Source organism: Ananas comosus, linkage group 12 (genome assembly GCF_001540865.1).
Source record: "Ananas comosus cultivar F153 linkage group 12, ASM154086v1, whole genome shotgun sequence".
Classification (NCBI taxonomy): Eukaryota; Viridiplantae; Streptophyta; class Magnoliopsida; order Poales; family Bromeliaceae; genus Ananas; species Ananas comosus.
Genome location: NC_033632.1, coordinates 7,378,530 through 7,403,136, shown reverse-complemented (window position 1 = coordinate 7,403,136; position 24,607 = coordinate 7,378,530). Strand labels below are relative to the sequence as shown.

General features: G+C 36.2%; 1 protein-coding gene across 2 annotated transcripts; it reads left to right on the top strand.

The window, feature by feature from the left end:
- On the top strand, positions 4,393-23,313 carry LOC109718372. 2 transcript variants are annotated; one of them, XM_020244576.1, is made up of 6 exons: positions 4,395-4,958; positions 11,622-11,700; positions 19,132-19,857; positions 20,250-20,510; positions 22,542-22,697; positions 22,849-23,313. In XM_020244576.1, the coding sequence occupies exons 1-6, from the start codon at positions 4,439-4,441 to the stop codon at positions 22,868-22,870; spliced, it is 1,764 nt and encodes a 587-aa protein (XP_020100165.1). In that variant the 5' UTR covers positions 4,395-4,438; the 3' UTR covers positions 22,871-23,313. The 2 variants fall into 2 exon arrangements, with proteins under 2 accessions (XP_020100166.1, XP_020100165.1); XM_020244577.1 differs by lacking the exons at positions 22,542-22,697; positions 22,849-23,313 and having other exon boundaries at positions 4,393-4,958; positions 19,965-20,356.

The window sequence follows — 24,607 nt, the reverse complement described above, 5'->3', positions numbered from 1 at the left end:
TCGTTCCGATAGTTAAATTTTTTGGAACACTACATTTTATTTTATATACAATTATTATTTATCTTCTTTGTTTAAATGTTTAGAATGTGGATAGTTATTGAAAATTTTCCCTTTGTTTTTATTTTTCGAACACTACCAAAATTTCTCTTTTTTATTTTATTTTTTCTCCTGCTTTTATGTATTTCCAAATATTTAATCAAGCTCTTCATAAATGAATTCAACACGCCTTAATACATCACTATTGAATCCTGTTAAGTAATTTTTTATGATATGATCTCCAAATCAGTGATCATCATCATCATTGAACTTATTCTAGAGAATGTACAATATGGAAGAATCAAATTTAGTGATCTTCGAAAATCATTAAAAGAGTTATCAAAAGATCTCAACATCAACGATCACATCTAACATTCCCGATCTTGTATTGAAGTCCTAACTTTACTTTCATATATAATTCCATTGTAACTATTGTCAAAAGGCTCATATGCAGTCTTTTGATGATTTTTAGAATAGTTTTTCACCTTCACTATTAAATGACATTAGTACTAAATCGGACTATATAGTGCAAAGAGAAGATGACTGCCTTTTGTGTACTCTGACATGAATTAAGTTCAATCGAATAGTCTAATCTATCGCTAACTTATCTAGTTGGTTGTACTAGTGGAAGGCATAATCAATAAATGTTGGGTCATTATAATAATTAATTTCTCATATATAGTAGGATTTACCCCTATAACTAATTTCAATTGAATTCAATTGTAATAATTAATTTTAATGATATTTCACACCTATAACCATCAAATTTTCAGCATCCAATTATAGATTATCTGCTGCCTATTTTAATTTCAACTCAATTTTCATTTGCCTTTTGCTTCAGCACAAATCAAGCAACTTTTTTTTTTTCTTTCTTTTAACGTTGCTATTAAAGTATTTGATTGGTTTGCTTGTTACATCCAAAATATAACATTTATTTGTTATACTAGCGTCAATTTTTGGTTTCATATGCTCGCGTCAATTTTTGGTTTTATATGCAAGGAAAAAATTGTGTCTTCGACGATATAATTTTTACGTATAAAAAGCGATCTAGAAAACAGCAACTCCAAGAATCAAAAAACTATGGAGACACAAAAAAATTAAAGAAAATCCAATCTAGTAAGTGTGCTAAAAAAATATTTTGTATTTTTTAATTTGTTACCGTAGCATGCTAACAATTACAACAAAACGAAAAGGGTACCATAACAAAAGGATAAGTGCCACACCCCTTAACTTTTTCACTAAAGCTAACAGGCCGAGAGAAGCAAAAAACTCAACCGGCATCTCGTCCTAACCTTAATATAGGCCGGGAGAAGTATTTGCAAATCCAAAACTCAACTGGCATTTTATCCTAATCTAAAAGGGAGCCCCTCCCCCAAAAAATAAAAGGTAAAAAAAAAAAAATAGTGTGAGAAGAACAAAAAAAAGATAAGTATAGGAAAAAAGTATGAAACTTAGTCCCTCTACCCAAAAGGCATTGTGGGGTCCTCCCTCGGTGCAACATCGTAACTATTAATAACATCATAACACTTCTCAATTGCCACCTTAATTTCTTTCCACTCATTAACAAACTTTGCATTTTCTGCAGCCAGCGAATTGTACTACCCTTGTAGAACACCATAGTCCAACTTAAAGCAACTCATGTTGATCCTGTAATGCATCATACTCACCAGCAATCTAATCATATAAGTTTTCGTAGAACCTTCGGTCCGCATAGTTGCTATCCTTGACCTCGAAATGCAGTTCCTCTCGAAGTCTTTCAACAGGAGTCATAGTGGCATCCTCCTAGGTTCGACCAACATTCGTAGACGACATACCCCAGCACATAATCATCTCCGTCATTGGGCCAACCCTAGGTACTGCAACGTCCACATAAGCTCGAAAGTGACATGTCGCATCTAAACTCACTCCATACCTCGCTGGAGGCAAAGAGAACTTCGTGTATATACTGTGTAGCAGTCTGTAGAAGCTAATATCGATGACAACCGGTTCTGCCATCGCTGCAGATGAGATCAAAATAAGGCAAGGATGCAGTAGGAAATATATACCTCTTATTATAGCAAATTTTTTAAGGGTAGAATTTTTCATTTCTATATCGTTTTCTTTTCCCTTATATAATTGAGCATTTTTTTTTTTCATTTCGTTACAATTTTTTTTGCCAACATAATTAGGATTAGTTTTTCGGTTTATAGTAGTCAACATAAAAGCATTATATCTCCTAACTACTTATTGAGCTTTTTTTTTGGCAGCTTTAACTATAACATTCGCAGCCTGTAATTTACAGCTTCGAATTAATAGAGCCGTTTTTTTAAGTTTCTTTTTTTTTTAATGTAAACAGCAAATGATTACATATGCATATATAAAATATACAAGAAAAGCAACAGAGATGAATGCGGAGGAAATAGAAGTTGCAACATTTTTTATCTTCAAAGTAGAAAAGCTGGAAGCAAGAATAGAGGGGAACGTAGTGGTGGTGTAGTAGGATGCAGAACAGCAGGCAAACTTAGTGATGCTTGAAGCAGGAATGCACCTATCGAACTCCGCAATCACACTAAGCAAAAGGGGGAAATCTATATCAGCCAACAGAGCAAACAAAAGAAGGGCAAAAGAAGGGGAATCTATATTAGTCAACAGAGCAAAAGAAGGGGAAAAACAGGTAAAAGAAAAAGGGCAAAACAGAAGGGGGAGACAACGTACCACCGCCGGAGGGTATTAGGGCCAGCCGATGGTGGGGCATCGAAGTCCAAGTGGCCTTTATATAGCAACATGGGTCGAAGGAAGGAAGCCGAACGCCAGCCTCCCCTAGTTCTCTGGAACGCCGTACTGGCGTAGCAGTGCGGCTAGCAGCGGGTGACATCAGCGAACGTGGTGCGAACGTACAGCATGATGAGACAGCAATTGAACAACGAGCGAGGGAAGGAGCTGTACAAAGCGGGGCACGCCAGAGGCTAGAGTACAAACATATTGTTTGGAAAGTGGTCGGCATGAGAGCCGTACTGTAGACGGAAAGAACGGAGAAGCTTCGCCGGCGACGCGTCGACGATAGGATGGCGACAAGGGGGATGCACATTAAGTGCAAGGCAGCCGTCACAACTATAGTGGAGTGGGCTCATTAATGGCACTCAACTGAGGCAACAGAGAAGCCCACCTTCGCCAAATGAACGCGTGTGTGCCACGTCATGCAAAAAATGGGATTTCGTTAGATATATGCCACCTCATGCAAAATTTGGGATTTTCATAAAAAAAAAGGGATTTCATTAGACTTGTGCCACCTTATGAAAAAACTGGGCTTTCATTAGATTTTAAAGATTTGAAAAAGTTCTCATTGGTTGCATTCTCTGGTTCATAAAAATGCCTCTCCTTTTAATTTAACCCAACTCTTTATCCAAGAGTTTTTTTTTGCATTTGGCCCCCTCAAATTTTTTTCTTTTTCAGAAATAGTCCTATCAAATTTATAATTACAAATTTGATCCTATCCCCACCACGCAGGCGTCATATCAGCGCTACGCAAGTCGGCTGGGGAGGGGCGTTAAGTTGAACACGGTAAACCATTCACCGTGTTTAAACATGGTGAACGGTTCATCATGTTTCATACTTATATTTTCTCTTTTCAATACTTATATTTTTTTCGTAATACATATATTTTTCTTAGATACGGTGAACCATTCACCGTGTTTAAACACGGTAAATGGATTACCATGTTCAACTTATTCTAGCCTTCCTCGCGTGGTGCTTACGTAGCGCCTGCATGGCAGGGATAGGGTCAAATTGTAATTATAAATTTGGTGAGGTTATTTGTGAAAATAATTTTTTTGAGGGGTCCAAATGCAAAAATAAAGCCCTTTATCCAACAAAGAGGTAAGGGTTTTTTTTTGCAAATGGCCCTGAAAAAATTTTATTTAAAAAATAACACCGACAAATTTATAATTACAAAAATGACTCTACCTTTGCCACGTAGGCGCCACACAAGCGCCATGTGGGCGGGCTGGGTGCTTGCTTGGCAAGTTGAACACGGTGAACCATTCACCGTGTTCAAACCTGGTGAATGGTTCACCGTGTTTCTTTTGGTTATTCGCGCCGCTTGATGTAAACCCTAAATGTAATTGTACATCATTTTTTTTCAGGACAAAATAACTAACTTAATACGGTGAACCATTCATCGTGTTTGAACACGGTGAATGGTTTACCGTGTTCAACTTGCCAGACACGCCACCCAGCCCGCCCGAATGACGCTTACGTAGCGCCTGCGTGGTAGGAATAGGACTATTTTTGTAATTATAAATTTATCGGAGCTATTTTTAAAATAAAATTTTTCCGGGGGCCAAATTGCAAAAAAAGCCGAAGAGGTAACAGTCCCCTCTCTCTCTCCTTCGTCGCCAAAACCATAGTAGCAGCCTAGCAGGTCATGGCGCTTCACCAGGAAGAAGAGGAGGCAACCCCAAATCCGAACCCTAGCGAGAGAAAGAAGACGACGACGACGATGACGATGACGATGACGACGACGAAGAAACAATGGCGCTTCACGTGGGAAACGCTAGCGCACACCCCCACGCTCCGCCTTTACCTCTTTCGCTCCCCCGGCTCCACTGACCCCTTACCCTGTTGCTCTCACCTCCGTGCCTCCCTCTGCCTTGTTGAGTCCCTCCTCCTCGTCTCCTTCCTCGACCTCGAAGCACCAGCTCCAGCGTCATCGGCGGCGGCGGTCGGTCGACAGGTTGTTCTTAGGGTTCCGGTCCCTAGGGTTTTGATCGATCCCGGGTGCCCGGTTGAGTGCGTGGCGAAGAGCGATCATTTTGAGATCAAGCTGGCTCTCATCGTTCCCGTGGATCACCCGCTGATTAAGGAGTTCCGAGGTGCGCTTGATTCGGATCGGGATGTAATGGGGTCTTCAGATTATGATCAGGTTCTGCTCTCGATGAATGATGGTGAGTTGAGTAAATTCAGATATTTTAAGCTCCTTTTCCCGTTGAATTGTGGCCTTTTTGTTGAAGTTTGACTATTATTGGGCTTCTTTTTTAATATCTGAAATCATAGATTTTCTATAAACTTGAGGGCATGGAGTAGGGCTTATTTGATGGCATAAACTTAGTGTGAGTAGGCACAATTGATAGTTCAGTTGTCGTACCTAAAGAAATGAATGTAGGAACAAAGTGGAAGAAGTGACTAGTAATTTGTTTGGGTATAATGGTGCAAGGGGTGAATCAATTTTTTAAGTTGGGGATTTTTTTTTTTTTTTTTTTTTTTTTTTTCTGTGGGTTCATNTTTTTTTTTTTTTTTTTCTTTCTGTGGGTGGGTAGGGGGTGGTGCGGTGGTGGGGCTGCCGAGGGAGGGGGGAGGGTTGGGTGTAAGCTTATCCAAAATCCAAAGTGTTAATTATCACTTTTCTCATGTTGATTTTAACTGGTCCGCTGACTATGTAAGTCTTATTGCTAGGAGATATTGTGCCTTCATTATAAGTTGCACTAGTAGTTTTGCACATAATTATGCAGCATTCTTGGCGATAATTCTGAAATTTGGAAATGAATGAACTAAAAACTTGGTAGGTGTTTTGTTTGAAGTTCATCATCTTGTCTAATCAAACAAATATGGATGCCATTAGGAGACTAGCTAAAGAAGTCTGAGATCAAACCCTTTTGGTGGGGCGAAAATCTTGGAGTAAGTAAAATATCATATAAAAATATTTGATTTGATATGATTAGTTCCTATGATCAGGGTTGGAATGTTATGCCCGGAGATATTACTAGATGAACATATTTTTAGGTTCTAGTGGTCAATACTATAAATTGGAAAGTAAAAAAGAATTTGTATCTACGTAGAATCTAGTCTATAAATGAGATACTGGAAGTTGATTATCGAAATTTAATTCATAGTACAGAGATTAGAGATGGAGAGAAATTGAAAAAAAAAGAAGTTATTCATTAAACAAGTGAATGCTTATGTGTTATTGTCAACACTAAAAAGCTTCTGATGCCCTATAAACTCCGAATTCTCTACACCTAGACAATCCTTCAACTATGCCAAATGATTTTAGAAAATGTTTCTACTTTCCATCTTAGAAACAATAATATTAGGTATAATTTTTAAGTGTTCCCTTGTTATTGGTTTTTGATTGTTCCCATTAGCTTAAGAAGATTGTGATTGTGATAAGCTTGCCGCATAGAACGTCTTTTTACTCTGGGGAGCATTTGTTTCGTGGTTAACACCAAAAGTGACGCCTGGAGCATTTGCTGTTCTGCAAAACTGAAATGAATTTTTGAGCCCAATGATGTGATAGGCTTGCCCCATAGAACTCCTTTTTACTCTGAGGAGCATTTGTTTAGTGGTTAACACCAAAAGACACGCCTGGAGCATTTGCTGTTCTGCAAAACTGAAATGAATTTTTGAGCCCAATGATGTGGGACCAACTGAGCCAATTGGTTGGACCCATTGGCTCAATCCGATGGGCCTTAAATACTGATTTTGGTTTCGAACTGAATTAGTACTTCTTACCTTATTTGGAATATGAGATTACCATCTGAAGGTGAATCTATGTTTGGAGAATTTAGTTTTATTACCATATGAGAATATATCTACACATGAAGAGATTTATTTTAATATTCTGTTTTTTGGGAATTAGGATTTAATTAGAGTTCAATATATAATAGGATTTTTGATTTCTTTTTATTTATTTTTTAAGTCAGTTTAGTGTTATTGGATTAGGAATTGTTATTAGATTAGGAACTATTGTAAATAAGGCCTCAAGCCTCCCTTTTGTATTATAATGGAATATAATCTTGAACTAATTAAAATTTGTATAGAGCTTTTGCAGCAACAATATCCTATTTGCGCAAGCATCACCTTGGAGTGAGTCTAGTCTCAAAGTGAGTTTCGTTCAGGAGTAAGCCCTGATTATTATTTCTTTATTGTCTCGTCATTTCTCTCTTCATTTTTATTTATGTTCATAATTTGAATTTCAAAATTTTTATATTTTGAAAGATCTCAAAAAATTACAAGAATTCAAGAAAGAAAAATTTAGAAATTCACAAAAAAATTTAAAAGAATTTTAGATCCTATTTTCAAGACCACTGTTGCTGGAAGGGCTTTAAGAGAAAATTTTGTCAGTTAAATAACTCTAGCTGGGCTAGAAAAGATCCTTATGGCACATAAAAGCGTATTTCTTTAGGATTAGTATTATGTGTTAATATTTTGTACATAAGGATTGCTTGTGTCGCCCCTATGTTAAAAACTGTACTGTATTGTGTTGAGCTGGCTGGCGTGTGGCAGAGGTTTGTGCTAGCATATTGAAATAGTGGTTTTTTCCCCCCGGACGTTTAGGGTTTTTTTTTTTTGGGGGCGGNGGTGAAAATGTTTAGGGTTTACGGTTTGGGTAAGGGAAAATGTTTAGAAAGCTTTTTTTTTTTTTTTTTCTTTTGTTGAAATGTGTAGATTTTATTACTACCATTTGGAGCCATTAGTGTCTTTTCTTGTGTAATGAGACCGAGTTTTAGTATAAAAGTACAATTTTAATCTTTCAGTGGATGATCCACATCTTCGGATCAGGCGCTGATGAGCACATTGAACTATCCATGTGGCCGAGAGTCCTCATAGCCCAGAATTTTTCTTTTTTGTAATCATTTGAGATCTAGAGAATTTACCTATAGCATTGGTTTATTCTATTTTTTTAAACCTGTTATGGCTTTAATTTTGTTTTCTTGCATGTACTTTTATAATATGGAAAATAACCTTTTCAATTATTATGGTGTTTATGAATCTATCTTACCAAATAGTGTGATATGTATCATTTAAGCCATTTTTATAGCCATCAGAGACAACTAAACACCTCTAAAAACTTTTTTTTTTTTAATGAAGATTTGAGAAGAAAATATGTGCTAATGTGTGTTGATGTGCCTAGTTGATTGTGTTGACATTAGTACTCGTGTAAGAAGGGCATATGTGAACCAACGTCAGTAGAGGGGCGTGAAATAGGCATTTGTGAACCAACGTCAGTAGAGGGGTGTGTGAAGGAGAAGCCAGAGATTGCATCAATAGTAAATGGACTCTCACCCAGCAAGGGAGGATTAGAAAGAAAATTTTGAAACATTTGAAAGTTTGAAATAGAGGAGGAAGGAGAAGAAGAGAATTTAGAAAGACAAGAGTAAGGAAAAACATGTTCAATAAAAGTAACATGGCGAGAAATAAAAATTTTACCAGTGCTTGGATAGAGATAGCGAAAACATTTATATTTATCAGAATGTCTCAAAAAGATACAAGAAAGAGAATGGGGAGAGAACTTGTGAGCTGCAATGTCCTGAACATCGGAATGACACAAATATCCAAAAAATCTAACAAGTTGTAAGTCAGGGGAAACACAACCATACAGAATTTTATATGGCGATTGTCCTTTCAAAATAGTAAGAAGGAATTAGATTCACAAGAAAGATGGTAGCTTGAATGGCCTCAGCCCAAAATTGAGGAGGTAAGCAAGCTTGAAACAACAGGCTCCTAACAATGTTAGATAAATGCCTATACTTTCTCTCAGCGAGGCCATTTTGTTGAGGAGTGAAGGACAAGAGAATCTGTGAACAATTCCATGTTGTGAACAAAGAGTAGAAAATTTGTCATTCACCAATTCAGTACCATTGTCGGATTGAAAAATTTTGATTGAACTATGAAATATGTTTTCAACCATTGTCTTAAACTCGAGAAATTTGTCAAAAACTTTGTGTTTAGATTTTAAAAGGTAAAGCCAAGAAAACCGAGAGTAATCATCAATAAAAATAACATAATATTTGTAGTCAGAAACAGAAGGAACATGTGATTGCCATACATCAGAATGAACAATATGAAAAGGAAATGCAGATTGAGATTCTGAATCATGAAACGAGAGCTTAACATGTTTTTTCATATTACAAGTATTGCAAACAGATAATTTCAAAGAAGAATCAAAAATAATTTTATTGTTTTTAATAAATGTAGAAAGAACAGGAAAACTTGGATGACCTAACCGTCTATGCCATATATCTCCGCTAAACCTAGATGCAACCATAGCTAGCTGTTGCTTATTTTCTGCACTTGCAACGTTAGAGGAAAGTGGATAGAGTGATGTTCTTGAAATAGGGCATCGAAGAAGCTCCGTCCTGGTTTTCTTGTTCTTCACAAAAAACTAGGAGAGTTAAATTCGAAAAGAGAATTATTATCACTACAGAACTGATGCACTAAAAAGTAAATTTCTCTTTATAGAAGGAACAACATGGACGTTTTTAAGAGCAAAAGAATTAGAGGATGTATTCAAGTGAGTTTCACCCATCCGAGTAATATCAAATAAATTTCTATTACCAACAAGAATTTTTTTGTGCCCACTATAAGGTTTAGAAGAGGAGAGAATACCAAAATGTGCGGTTATATGATTAGATGCTTCGGTATTTGGATACCATACTTTCTCACCGGGTTCATGAAGATTCATAGCAGCAAAAGTTTGAGGAACATCATCTGTAATAATGGAATGATTGAAGCGTTGTCTGCACTGGAGGGCAGAATGACTGAACTTGCCATAGATCTGATATTGTGTGCCAGACTTTGGAATATAAGGTTGGTGATTCGGAGTATAAGGTTGTTGAAGGATGTGAGTAGGTTCTAGGAGATCCACGACCAGAGTTATGTCTCCCACGATGTCCTTGGCCTCCACGATATCTACCTCCACGGCCTCTATGATTATCGCGTCCACGATTGGCATAAAGAGCTTCACCGTCAATACTGGGAATAGTAGAGGATATCGTCACACTAGTATGACGTTGGACTTTCGTTTCTTCTTGCATTAAGAGGGGATGAAGTTGTTCAAAAGTGGGCTCATTTCTGTGTGTTTAGAGCACTACTAAAACCTCGATATTCTTCTGGTAGCCCTAGAAGAATAGTCATGACCAAATTATGGTCCGACTCAGTTTCACCAATAGCTTGAAAAGTATCACCAATCGACTTGATCTTTTGCATGTAATCATTCATGCTCATTGAACCTTTCTTGATGCTCCGCAATTTAGACTTTAGAGAAAAAAGCTGTGGAAGTAGTCTTATCAAGAAAATATGCCTCAATGATTCTCCAAGCATCATATGCAGTTTTAAGTGACCTAGAAATTACCATTTGTAATATGCTAAGGGATAAAGTGGCATGAAAACATAAAAGTATAGTAGTATCTTCCCTTTCCCAACTTAAATATTCGGGATTTATAACCACCTTATTATTAGTAGTATCGATAATCTGAGAAGGCACAACACTAATTCCATTCACATGTGATGCAACACCGAAACTTTTTAAAACATTAAGAAAGAATTATTTCCACACAAGATTTGTGGAATCAGTGAGTTCTAGTGGTATGAGAGTTTTGATATTAACAACTGGCAAATTTGAGATAGAAGAAGACATGTTTGCCACCTTAATAGAAGGATCCACCACTAGATATAAAAAAAAGATAAATTGGAATGTAACGGATGAGAAAAAGGAAGAACCTGATTTCTATCAAACTAGTTGTACAGGGAAAGGACCAAGCGGCACCAGGATGGTTGGGCGGCACCAGAGAAAGTACAGAGCAACACGAGCAACCAGCGAGCGGCACTAGGACAGTCCGAGCGGCACCAGAAGAGCAAAGAGGAATCACAATAGGCTGAAATTACTGTAGCAGAAGCACTTTAGCACTGCTGTAACAGTACTGTACCAATACTGTAGCCATACTGTAACACTGGTACTGTAGTGGTACTGTAGCACTAGTACTGTAGTAGTATTGTAATGGGGAGATATAAGTCCAAGGAAAAGGGGAGATAAAACACCAAAGGGAAAAGAATAGAAGGTAAGATTTGTGAGGGATGGTGGCTATGGATCGATATATCCCCAAATTAGGGTTTCCGTTCTAATACCATGTAAGAAGGGCAAAAGAGTATACCCTCTTAGGTTAAATTGTTGAAAATATAATAATATATAGTACAAGAGATAGCTTTATTGTAGTAACATTGCCTACTATAGTAATATTACAACTAGGATTACGTACCATATAATCCTACTTTATATATAATAATAATATACAGTATCATAATATTCCATAAGATACTAAACATATCGTAACAGCTAGGCTTGCCGCTATGTTGTTCCATGCTGATGGCACATTGGCATGAGTTGTGCCAATGGCATGACAATCCTTGCTCATTCATCAATCAATTGTATCAGTAAATGTAGCACTTATGAAAAGTCCGAGAAGAAGATGAATCAAAGTGGCGGAGATAGTATTCTACCTTTTGGTGTTATTGACGCTCGTTATAGTACCACTGAGAAGTCTATGTTAGATCAATTCCTGCCATAACGCTTCTCTTTCCCTCAAATGGTGGTAAATTCAATGTCATAACAGTTGTTTCTGTTATGGTATAATAATTTCTCTTGTGCTTGCATATCTTTTGTAACTTATTGGAGGCTATCATTTAATTGGTTACTCATTCTAATCTCCATTAAAAAGCATGTATTGCATATGATCCTGATGTGGTGCTATTTCCTTCTTGTACATTTATATTGATTTTCCTAATTGCTCGAGTTCTGAAGGTTTTTATTGGGGATTGATACGTGAGTGCAGATTTAAAGAGCATTTCTTCTGGCGGGGTTGATTTTTACTGCAATACTTGTTCAACAAAGTTGACAAAACAACCTTTAAGGTAGGTAAGTTGAGACTCTTATGATATTCTTCTTTTATGACAAGTTGTTGAGCAAAAAGATATGCATACATTCAGATTTTTTTTGGGCACCATTGTGTGAGCTACATATGTGTACACATGTTTATAAAATGAGGCCAGCAAACTTCCACAACTATTTTTGTCTTGATCCTTCTCAAAGTACTGCGAGGGAATTTGAACCTGGAACCCATTCCATTAGATTCTACTAGTATATTTCAGTTTCTTGGAACAAATATTGCGATTCTTCAAATATTCTACTTAATGCTTAAATAATCCCAAGATTGAGAAATTTAACTACTGCAAGATAAATTTTGAATTTGGATTCGAATTTTAGAAAATTAATGAATGTTATAAATGCAATATTGTGAGATGAATGGATGATAAATGAGATTTTGTTGTGGCTTAGATGTTCGAAAGTTTTTGCTGTTCCTTTTTTTTTTTTTCTTTTTTTCCGAAGGCCCCGTTTGGTTCCAAGATAATGAATTTTGGATTTTTTTTTTTATCCATGAAATAGCTTACTCTTCCGGGATAGTCAGAAATAAAAATAAAATTCTATTTGGTTAGTAATGTTGCTATTTTGAGAAATAATCTAAATTGCGTTTGGTTAATTTTATGGCATAGTAGAGGATAATGGAAAAAATCGATCGTCGAATTTGATATAAAATATGATTTAATCAGTATTTGAAAAGCCGTAAGGCGCAAAAAGGCGCAAAGGCCTTTTGGAGCCTAGGTGCGAGGCGCACCACGAGATGTGTGCTTCAAGAAGGTGAGACGCACATCTAATAAAAATAAATACTATTAACATGCCTAATTTAAATGAATGTTTTACATTAAAATTTCAAAATAGCCATACAAAAACAAAATAACCATAAAAAGCAAAGAAATCATATGTATAAATGTTCTCAAACTAAAAAGAAAAAAATTATGTTTCAACTTTCAACTTTAAAGTGCTTGTTGGGTCTTCTTGCTTCTTGTTTCTTGTTTCTTGTTTCTTGTTTCTTGTTTCTTACCGCTGCTACTTATTGCCATTAGGGGGTGGAAGAGAGAACGACCAATAGAAAAGAGGACGAAAGTGTTCAAATTAGGATTTTTTTTTTCAATTTCTTAACATTTTAAAATATATTCAAAAATCCCAAAAAACCCGAAAATCCAAACCCTAGACACATTGAATGTAAATATCACGAGACGCGTTTGAGGCGCGCACTTCACTCTGAGGCGCTGAGACCTGCGCCTTGCGCCCTAGGCGTTGAGGCGCACCTTTTCAAACACTGGATTTAATAAAGTAATTTATTAGAAAAATAATTTAATATAAATATTTTATTATACTATTTAATAAAAATAATTTATTATAAAATATGATTTAGTAAAAATAATTTATTATGAAAATAATATATTCTTTTTCCAAATTCTTCTTCAACTTAAATTAATAAAAGTAATCTATTATAATATTTAAATATAATTTATTATAATATTTAAGTAGAAATAATATGTATTAATATAGTACAATGAATAATTTTATAATAAAACAATTCATTATAATATATAATATATTATATTTGCATAATTTAACGTAATTCAATTTATAATATTAATAAAGGATGGAATTAAACTTTGGAATAGTATTATTCCACCAAAAAGGTGTCAATCTATTTCAGGATAACTCGGAGTAGCTAGTTGTGACTGGAATATTTTTTCCCGGCCAAAATTGCCACATTTGGCGGAATAATGAAAATAACTTTTGTTATCCCCGTTTTATCTCCGAACCAAATGGGGACTAAGAGAATAGTTCCATGCTATCCACTTTGTTCACTTTTTTTAGAAATGAACTGAGCTGAATATGTAAAACAAATAGGCTTCGAATGTTGGACTTCGAATATCAAACATCAAGTAGTTTGTTGCTTGCGCTAGTGATGGTTGGCCTCTAACTATCAAGCTCTTTGCCACTTGCGCTAGCTTCAAAGTTGGGACCCTTTCTTCCATTTTGTCATATTATATGATTATACTCAAATAAAAAAATCGTTAAGATATTAAAATTCGTATATAAAACTATTTTTTTAAAAATTTTATTTTTTGTTGTATATACTATGCATTGCACGCGCACTTCCACTAGTTTTAATAAAAGTTTTATATTTGAATTTACATATTATTTTATATTTTGACTTTGAACTTGAGTTTAAATTTTGACTTTTAATTTAAATTCGAATTTAAACACTTCTTCTTTCCCACACGTACATTAGCAATAAAAAAAAAACTAGAAAGTTTATTTATCAAATTGAAGAAAAGGTTTAGACATATAAAGTTTTAATAAGATAGACATATGAAGAAAAATTTTAAACTTTTGTTTATCAAATCAAATCGAGCTCTTTTTTTTTTTATTTGATAAATAAAAATGCTAAATAGTTTTAATTGCTGATGTGGGGATATAAGGGAGGGCTTAATTACTTTTTTGGGTAGATAATGGCAACTTAATTGATATTTGTGGGGGAGGTAAAGTAGGATTTAATTGCTTGTTGTGGGAAAATGTGTTTTATTGTGTTTTTCATTTATATTATTTCGAGCTTCATATTGCAATTATATTTATATTGGTAAAATCTTATATTTTATTATTGAGTATATAAAATTTTTGAGCACGAGTGTAAAATTTTAGCATTGATAATTTTGATTCATTTCTATATGTGCATATTAGTATATATTATTAGCTTGATATCCAAATATAAACCAAATCTATAATCGACATCGGAAAAAAAATATCCGATCACATCCAAACCATGGTTAGCAGATACGGTAACAAAAATTTAGCATCCAATACATATCAGCAACTGAATCGGATTTGACAAAACTTTGACTATCTTATTGTTCCACTTAGATCTTAACTTCTTCTAATTACTTTAGTAGATTTTTTTTTTTCTATCGTAATCTTTATTAGATAAAGATTGCCGCCTTTGGAATCAAATGACATAGATAACTTTTCAAGATGCATTAGAATGGTAGAGTGTTGTTTTTTTTTTTTTTTTTTTTTTTGAGCTCAATCTAGTCCAAATTGACATTAATTTTATCCTTATGTATAAGATAATTCCCATCCTAATCTGTTTAAACCATAAAAAACTAAACCCTAACGATTACAACCAAAAAGACATCCTAAACTAATTAACCTTTATCTCAAACTAACAATAAATCTAAACATCTAAAACTAAAAAAAATAAGAAATATATTGTTTAAAAGATGTGGCAACATTAACTTGATCTCTTGGTAATAAATTTTTTTTAAAACATAATTTTTTGCAAATAATTTTTATAAATATTGTAAATCACATATGCTAGAATAGGTTATAATTTTAGAACACAAGTTCATTAAATTTTAGGCATGATGTATATAATAGAGAGCGAGAGAGAGTGTGTGTGTATAACGACCCGACCCGCTAGCAACAATAACTCGTTGGGCCTAAACTACCGGTCCAAAATGCTTAAGTCCAGTTATTATTACTAGCATATAGGCCATATATATTCTAATCAGAATCAATTTTTCATCTGATGCGGGATTATTGGGGCATTACAAACTCCCCCTGTTTAGAAACCCTGACGACCTCGCCGTGTTCAAACCAGAACACAGATGCAGACCAGAATTACCAGGCAATGTGAGATTCTAGAGGTGGCTCCTACGGGTTCAAGAGATGGCTCCCACTAAATCCGTTGGTGTAGCACTTTGCCCCGCATAGCACTTAGCTTTCACACTTCCGGCTGGTATTCGACTCTGATACCAATTGGAACGACCCGACCCGTTAGCAATAATAACTCATTGGGTCTAAACCACCGGCCTGAAATGCTTAAGCTCATTTATTATTACTAGCGTGTAAGCCTCATATATTCTAATCAGAATTAATTTTTCACCCGATGTGAGACTATTGGGGTGTTACAGAGAGAGAGAGAGAGAGAGAGAGAGAGGCTGCTATGTTTTCGAAAGCACATGGGCCTCTGTGCTTTCAAGTTGTTTTCAATAATGCGACGTTTAGCTCCATTATAAATGATTTATTGTATTGGAACTATCTAAAAATCAAATTTCATAAAGTTTTCGACTTCATTTCCCTAGTGAACAAGTAGTCCAAAAATAAATAGCTGAAAATAAAAATCATAAAAAAAAGTGGTAGAAAACTTACATTTCAGATCGAAAGAAATGTTCTTGCTCTCGATGGTAAATAAAATTTTCTATTAAATTTTCATCTAATTTGGATTGTTCTAAATCGTTGAACTTACAAACGTACAATATTGGCCATTAAGATAGTCATTTTTAAGATCCTTTGATCACTTGGCAAATAATGTCGAAAAATTATGAAATTTGGTTTCTAGATTGTCCAATAGTGTAGATTATGTCTAATGGAGCTGATCGTCGAATCGGATATCCATCATTAAAACAACTCGAAAGTACGGAGACCCTTGTACTTTCGAAAGTAGAGTAGTTGTACTCTTTCTATATATATATATATATATATATATATATATATATAACTAGGTTGGAATACTATCAATAGCACCAAGCTATTGGTGCTATTGATTTTTTAGCCCTTGGATTGAGAAATGTGCGGTAGGATGATGTGGGCCCCTAGGGTTGAGTGGATGGTTGGTTGAATAGTATAATCTAACGGATAAAAATAATCAAAGGGTTAAATCTAACGGTAGGCTCTTTCGGCCCTTAGATGAAGGAATGTGCGGTTAGGATGATAGTGATCCCCTAGGGTTTAGTGGGTGGTTGGTGGAATAATATGATCTAAGCGGTGGAAATGGTCAAAGGGGTAGATCTAACGGCGGAAAACTTGGTAGTCCTAAGTGCTTGGGGCTATTGATAGCATCGTAGTTGGACTCGTATATATATATATATATATATATATATANTATATATATATATATATATATATATATATATATATATATATATATATATATATATATATATATATGAATTTAGCTCCTATGCTTTTGAAAGCACCAAGTCATTGGTGCTTGTAGGTTTTCGGCCCTTGGATTAAGGAGTGTGCAATTAGGATGATAGTAATCTCCTAGGGTCGAGTGGGTGGTTGGTTGAATAGTATGATCTAACGGGTAGAAATGGTCCAAGGGGTAGATCTATCGGTAAGAAACTTACAAGCACCAAGTACTTGGTGCTTTTAAAATCACCATAGCCAGACTCTCTCTCTCTATATATAAAGATATATGTATGTTAAGGGATTGACGGTGAGGTTTTCTTCTTCATCTTCTACTTTCCCTCTTCTTTTTTGTCCTCATCTCTCTCTGTCTGTACACTCTGTTGTTGGCTTGTTGCACTACATAGGTTGTCGTTATGGCCGCAAGGTGATGGGCGTTATTTCTTGGCAGAGGCAGAGGGGTGGAGGAGAGTGGTGCATCTTACCACCCTGGGTGGGGGCTATGGTCGATTGGGAGAAAAAGGGGATCAAGGAAGAAAGAGGAAAAAAAAAAGTTTTGGGCTGGGCCAGTATATAGCCAATTAACTTTAAGTTGTGCTTTATTTTTTGGACTGGAATATACAGAACAGTGTTCTAAATAGCGGCCGCTATAGTGGTTTAATTGTTAAACGCTACGTTGTAATATTGAAAACAGAATATAGCGGATTGGAATCATAGAGGCCGCCAGGATAAAAAGCGGGTTCAGTTTAAATCTCAGTTTTTTAAAGATTAAGTTAGTCAGTTCAGGCCTAAAATCACTAAAATTTTTAAAAATTATCCTAATAGAAGAAATAAAGAATTTTTTGGGTACCGGAGGAACTATTCAATTATATTTCTTACAAGCATCAAATGAGAAAATTATGATTTTATTCATGTAGGGAGAAAAGAAAAGCATTATAACAACAACAACACAAGTTTATTGGTGGCCGTTAAGGATCACTGCATCTACGAAGGATCACTATACTAAGTACTCACTATACTATGTAGAAGATACTTGAAATATAAATGTGGAGAAATTAAGAGTGTTATACTTTTATATTTGGAACTAATAGTATGTCATTGTAAATACAAATGCAATTGAGAATATAAACATTTAAATAATTTATTATGAATCCCGCATGGGTTCATAGTGGCTGTTATGGCGTCTGCTATTTGCCATCTGCTTTGATACCCGCAAACAATATATATCACCTCAATAGAGAGCCTAGGCCTAGTAATCTTGGAGCTTGGGTCTAATGGGAGCCCAATTGGGATTAGGGAGTGATCTATAAATACAGATTTTCGATTCAGGGATTGAAACATAAATTGGCCATAACCATTTTTTTTTTTTTGTAACTCGGATTTTGGCAACTGAAATGCTGTTGGATTGGTCTTGAAAATTCGGATGGGATTTTGTGGGGTCGATCGGCTTGAGATTGTGGACTTTTCGAGGCATTAAAAGCAAGTAACCTAGTTGATTGTATGCATTGAAATGGTAGAATGTAAGTAAGTTGAGTTACTTTTTTTTTGTTTGGCACGTGGTATCCATGCGGATGTTGGAGTCGACATGTGGACATTGAAGTTAGATCTGTGCGGGAGCCTTGCTGTAGTGGTGTGGGAGTCAAGTATCTCGTTGGCGTTGGAGCGGGGTATTTGATTTGGGCGCATGTATCTGCTGATGTTGTAGCTTGTAGTGTTATTTATTGCAGTTATTTCTGTTTACTTGCTCAGTAGTGACTTACAATATTTGTCTATCATCAAATTAGAAATTTCAGGCAGGGTGAGATGATCACGGGCAAGGATCCGATTAGTTAGACGACATCTACATAAATTTGTAGAGATGTTTAATTTAATTGTCTAATTAATTGCAGGCAGTAGATCATACTCCTTACCACTAAATACTACAAGATTAAGAGATGCGCTAAGCAAGATATTCATACATCCAACAGGCCCTTAAATTCTCTGCTTCCTTTAGCATTTACAAATTAAAATTCTTTCATCTTTACTTGATTTAGGGGTGTCCATTTATTGGTTTGGCTCAGTTTTTTTGGGGTTTTCTTGTAAGCTAATCTGAAGCAAATCCTGGACACAAACAGAAGCAATCGAAATACAAATTATTTGGTTCCATTCTGTTGTTTTATTCAGTCGTGATATTGATTTACTCTATCCATCTAATTTGAAGTCCGTTAAAGCTTTTGGCCTGACAGATGTACTGGTCAATTACTGGAGCAGTTGGGTCATCATCTTATGGCTTACATGTATTAACTTATTTTCTGTTCGGTTTATTTGGTTCTCAAATTGCAGAATGGAAACTGATCCAACTGAAATAACTTCCTTGTCCCTTTAGGGCAGTAATTATTGTTAGACTGAATAGCGTAAACCTCTAACTTTCTATACTATTAACACTTAATTTACAAATTTGTTCTGATTATTTCTGTCAACAGCCAATCAAATGACTGTAAAGATTATCTTTCTTTCAGCTGCATTGTGGAAATGCCGTCGTCAAACTGGCGAGAGGTGGCTGACAATTGGTTTGGCAACTGTTGCTGCTCATTTGCAGGTGCAAGTGAGAAACTCGTGTCTGAATACATCAATTCTCACTATTGTTCAGAAGGAACCGCTCTTCTTGATGCTGCTTCAGTTATCATCTCTCAGAATGATCTTGAGGGTCAGAATGATCTTGAGGGTCATAAGTTTCAAGAAATCTTAGAAAATTATTTAGGGAACGAAATAGACGATTTAGTGCCTGGAGGTGGTTCCGTTAATCGAAAAGGAGGCCATTACAGTATCATTGAACAGAACAATGAGACTTATGATGTGGCTGAACCTATCTTGGTAGAGAGCGGTAGTGACATCAATGTAGGCCCATGCCACTGTTGTTCTGACAGTAAATATAGTGAGAAAACCTGTCATGATATTTCAATTGCAACTAAAATGAATGAGAAAATTGCATCTAATTTGGTGTTTCAAAGTAATCGGAAATTGGTAAATGAGAATCCATTTCTTGGTGGTGGATTTGTTATTAGAACCTTCGACCTTTCAAATGATGTGGAGTGGACTGAGTTTTTTTGTAAAAACTGCTCATCGTCTCTTGGGTCATACCCTTCTTCGAAAAGCTCAAAAGCTCCAGTTGATTGTGGGATTCGGCTTTTTAAGTGCTATATTTCTACTGGCATTCCTGCTGGTGGAATTCATGATGTATTCAGGTTAGTTTCTGGTAGCCTACTGGCCCTACTCATTGTCTGTAAGTATGTCTTGCATAATGAGAATCTCGTATGATAATAAAGTGCACTTTTTATTCGCATATATGCAGATTCGAAAACTCCCCAGTGAAGTTGGTACTTGCATGCCTGCCCTATTCCGTGTGTATTTACGTTCATGGCTCTGCTGGGTGTATTAAATGACAAAGCCGTTTTTGGACAAATATGTTGGTAGGGGTGTGTGGTCGTAAAAGCAAACCTTTCTTGGACACATGCATCTACCAACATTACTGGAGAATTGACACAATTTCACATATTTGCAAGGGCGTATTTGCAAGGGCATATATGCGAAGGAGCCCTAAAATGTTTGACTGACTGACTTAGCTCTTCTGGTGCAGGAAACATACTCTGGAAAGAGTCTTTGTAAATCTGCTACTCGAAAGCGCTGAAGATGAAATTTCATTTCGAACAGTTGTAAGGGATGTGCAATCCAAAGATCCCATGCTGCAATTGGTTCTCCTAAGTTCAAAGGCTTGGTATTCCACTGGCTATTGCTTTGAAAATGATGCTAATAGGCCACTTTGTGCAGCAGATCTTCAACCTGTTGTTAAGCTCTTGTTTTCAGGCTGTAGCACTACTGTATCAGAAGATGACTCAAGGTATGTGTTGCTCATGTAATTTTGTTTTGCTTATTGTCTGCTTGTTGAATAGTTGAGTCCATTTGACTTGGATTCGAGGGTAGCTTCACTACCGTACTTTGGGAGACTCTGCTTCTGCTGTAGCAGGAAGCTATTGAGAAGATTTTAGCAAAAAACCTATTGTTAGGGTCTAGTCATGGTTGAAGCAGCACATACGGAAGCAGCACGTATGGCGAAGGTCCAACCAGGGTAATGAGGTAGTAAAAAATCTTAGATAAAATAAACTGTAATGGGACTCCCATGAATGCATTATTTTTGTTTGGGGTATTTTTGTTAGATGTGCCCCGAATTTTTGAAGCTGACCAACTGTGTTGCGGCACGAAATTTCATTTAGTGAAATTAAACTAAATTTTGTTGGGACATGTTGTGATTTGTAACTATCCTAAACTCCATTGAAAATAAAGTCAGATTTAGAGTGGGTTCATATACGATGGTAGACAGTGTCTGCTGTGCTTGTAAGAGGAGCATAATTAACTTGTAGGCAGCAAAGGATTGGCCATTGCATTTTTGAGTCCTACTCTGATTTTTGTTACTTCCCCGGATTCGAGTTTAATTGAGTTAATGCATATAGAGCTAGCATAATGCCGTGAGTTTGAGCTGGGCCGCATATTGGAGATTTTATTTTGCATGGAAGTTCTCTAAGCTAGGTGCTGTAGGGTCTTCTTTCAAAGGTATTTTTGGTACTCGTATTTAATTATAACAAAAGTCTATAGTCTTCGGGGCATTTTTTGCATTTAGCCCCCTCAGAAATTTTTTTTTCCACAAATAGCCCCAAAAAATTTATATTTCTACAAATAGTCTCAAAAAATTTATATTTGCAAGATTAGCCCTATCCCCGCCATGTGAGCGTGGATGGGGGTGTAGGTTAAGTTGAACATGGTGAGCCATTCATCGTGTCCAAACACGGTGGGTTCGTCGTGTTCCATTATTTTCCTATCCTCGTATTAAATAATATTTGGGGCTTGGGTTTTAGGAAGGACACGGTGAACCATTTACTGTATTTAAACATGATGAATGATTCACCGTGTTCAACTTAATTTAGACTCCCACGCTCATGTGGCGCTTGCGTGGCGGGGATAGGGCCAATCTTGCAAATATAAATTTTGTGGGGTTATTTGTTGAAATTTGTTTTTTCTGAGGGACTAAATGCAAAAAAAGCCCGTCTTCGTCTGTGGACGTAGGTCAGTGGTTGAGTTACGTAAATTTCTTGTGTGCTTTATTCTTCTTTCGTTTTAAGTTCTTTTTTGACTATTTTGCACTCGCCGAACTAGATCTTTTTTACTTTTGTCATGACAATTCCATTGCATATTTAAGCTGTTGCAAGCCTGGATAGAAAAGCGTTTTGACTGCATGAGTAGTACGGTCTGTTGTGCAAGTTATTCTTGTTCAGAAGATATGCATTCTGCTTCATGATTGGCAGTTGACTAGTTAATTGAAAAACCTTGGGAAGAAAGAAATTATTAGATTCATTCTGTATAGAGTACAAATCATTTGGTTTATTAAATTCTTGTATATAAACAAACTATTGTAAACCTAGACATTGAATGCTCAGCCTACCTATTAGTATGAACTATGGTTACTCCAAATTTCTCTCTTTTAACTTTGATGAACCTTGCTTTCAATTGCATCCTTAGAGTTTGTTTTCTTACACTTAGGTCCCTGAAGTTTGTTCCTTATAACAATTGAGTCCCATTAGCCCACTGAGAAATGAGGGACTTCGGCATCATTGGTAGGGCTTTGACATTGTTCTTTTGTGAGGTTTCATTTTAACAGTGATACACGGCATGGCATTTGTTTTAGACAATAAGCTGAGAGGGTAGTTATCATGTGAAACAAACTAGTATTACTAGTTCGAAAGGTCACCCTTCCCATCTTTTTATCTAAGCTGTGAGAACATTTTACACAATTTATAGTCTCATGTAGGGAGGGCAACGCCAGTTAACAGAATACAGCAACATTAAATTGCCCTTATGGCTTATATTTTGGGTGCAGGCTTGTGGAGGAGTGGTCGAGAAGAAATCATGCTGAAGAGGTGTACATGCTGAGGCGTCAGATAGAGGAGCTTATCCAATCTCTCATTTCTGCTGTGAACAAACTTCCGCCTTCTTGCTCTTCTTTGCAAGGAATGTATCTATCCTGGTTGGAACGGTAAACCTAGAGTTTCAATAGAAAGCTCTTCACTTGAACATCACCTTTCCCGTTTGCCACCTTTTCTGTCTGTCTGTTTACCGCTCTCTTTCTCACTTGTTCTTGTTAGAAGCACCAAACATTTAGTATTTACTTTAATGCTTGATTTTAGGGCAACCAAAAGGTTGAGCTAAATCGAGCCAAGCTGTTTTGTACTGGAATGGAAGTTAAATCTCGAGGCTGATTTTGATGTTCAAGCTCAGGTTATTTGAATTTCCGTCGGGTTTGGTCTCTCCTCGATGTGTCTATCTGACTTAGCTCCAGTCTATTACTTTTGATAGTCATTAGAGGACTAGAAGATGTTTCAGAAGAGATTGGTTAGGGAAAAGCTTTCCTTATAGCAGTTATTCGATGTAAGGTGATAAACTAAGCTTTTTGCTGCTTTCACCATTTAGCAAAGTGAGAGCCTTGCTCCATTTCAGTTTTGATGCTTTTGGTATCCTCAGCGCCAATTGTTGATGTTTGTTTACTGCTATTTAACTGTTTAAAACCTTTATACTTGTTTCAATGAAGAGAATTGGAGAGAAGAGAAAAGAAAATAAAGGAAAAAGAAGAAGAGAAGATAGAAGAAATAGAACTTTCTGTCATGTTGTTTGGATGGATGAAGGAAAAGTGGAGATAATAAATTTTAGCTTCTTTTTAGTCTACTTTTGGAGAAACACTAAATTGACTGTAATAGATAGTCATTTGTTCTCTGCTTTACATTTCTCTTCTTTTCTTTTCTCATATTTTAACCTAAATGAGAAAAATATGTTTCTCTTTCTTTCATTTTTTTGTGCCTTCTCTCTGTCTCTTGCGGTCCCCGTTGTTGCCCTCTTTGTTGGCTGTTGCATTTCGTCCCTCTTTTTCATTATGGTTTTTTGTAGTGAGCGAATGCCGTCCACCTCTATGTTTATGAGCATTTGATCTCTCTTTCTGTGTCTCCAATCGTCGGTGATTGTGTCGTCCAGCCCTTTATCACTCAATGACTTCGCGGCATTCTTGTTGTTATCGACTTAGATGTTTTCTCTATTGCTTAATGTCACGCCCCGAGACCTGACCTAAAGGACTTACTCGGGTGCGTGTAATAGGCACTGACCAGGCAAGGTTACTATGCCTGCTCGAAGCGGTAGCATGCACTAACTTATACATCTCTTATGAGAATATATATATTAAAATATCGGAGAAAATTAACTTTTTAAAGCTTTTTACAATACCATGTACCACTCTCCAAAGTTGTACTTCTTTATTGTTCTTCTGAAAAAATACTCCCTATACTGACTCTTGGACGATCTATCTAGCTTATAACGCTCTTGACGCAATCATGCACCTCAGCAACAATGAATGGCTCTGTAAAAGTAACAACAATAAGGTGATGAGAATTTAAAATAAGTCTTCAGTGGGTGCTATTGCCCAAAGTGGCGCTCAATGCTCACTTGTTTAATTGAGGTGAATGGTAAATAACGGAACTACTACTGCAATAGAGACGTGAAGAAATGCACTACTATTGTGCCTCTAGTAAGATGCCAATATGCCCAGCATGATATAACGACGCCAATGCTTAAGGATGATTAACCTAAATCATTTATATAACTCTGGTCACTTATTAGTTTGCTTCTAATTCGATATTAAACATCTCATGGAGAGTCGTGGGGCTGAGTGCGGTAGTATTATCCAAGTGAAGGTATAAGGAGTCAAGGGCGGTTGTACTACTCCCACAATAACTCTTTTGGGAAGTCTTGGCTTGTATGGTTGTGACCCCAACAAGCGATGCCAATGCTTATTTCTTAATTTACACCCAAGGTTTCCAGTTGATGCTAGGTTAAGCTGTGAGTTCAAGCACATGTTCATATGTCCTCTACAACCAAGTCCCCATAGCTTAGCTTATATTT

Excerpts from the sequence above, each read along its gene's own strand:
- LOC109718372 (XM_020244576.1), top strand. The coding sequence starts at position 4,439 with ATGGCGCTTCACCAGGAAGAAGAGGAGGCAACCCCAAATCCGAACCCT. Across the intron at positions 4,959-11,621 it reads TCTGCTCTCGATGAATGATG|ATTTAAAGAGCATTTCTTCT; the intron begins GTGAGTTGAGTA and ends ACGTGAGTGCAG. Across the intron at positions 20,511-22,541 it reads GTATCAGAAGATGACTCAAG|GCTTGTGGAGGAGTGGTCGA; the intron begins GTATGTGTTGCT and ends TTTTGGGTGCAG.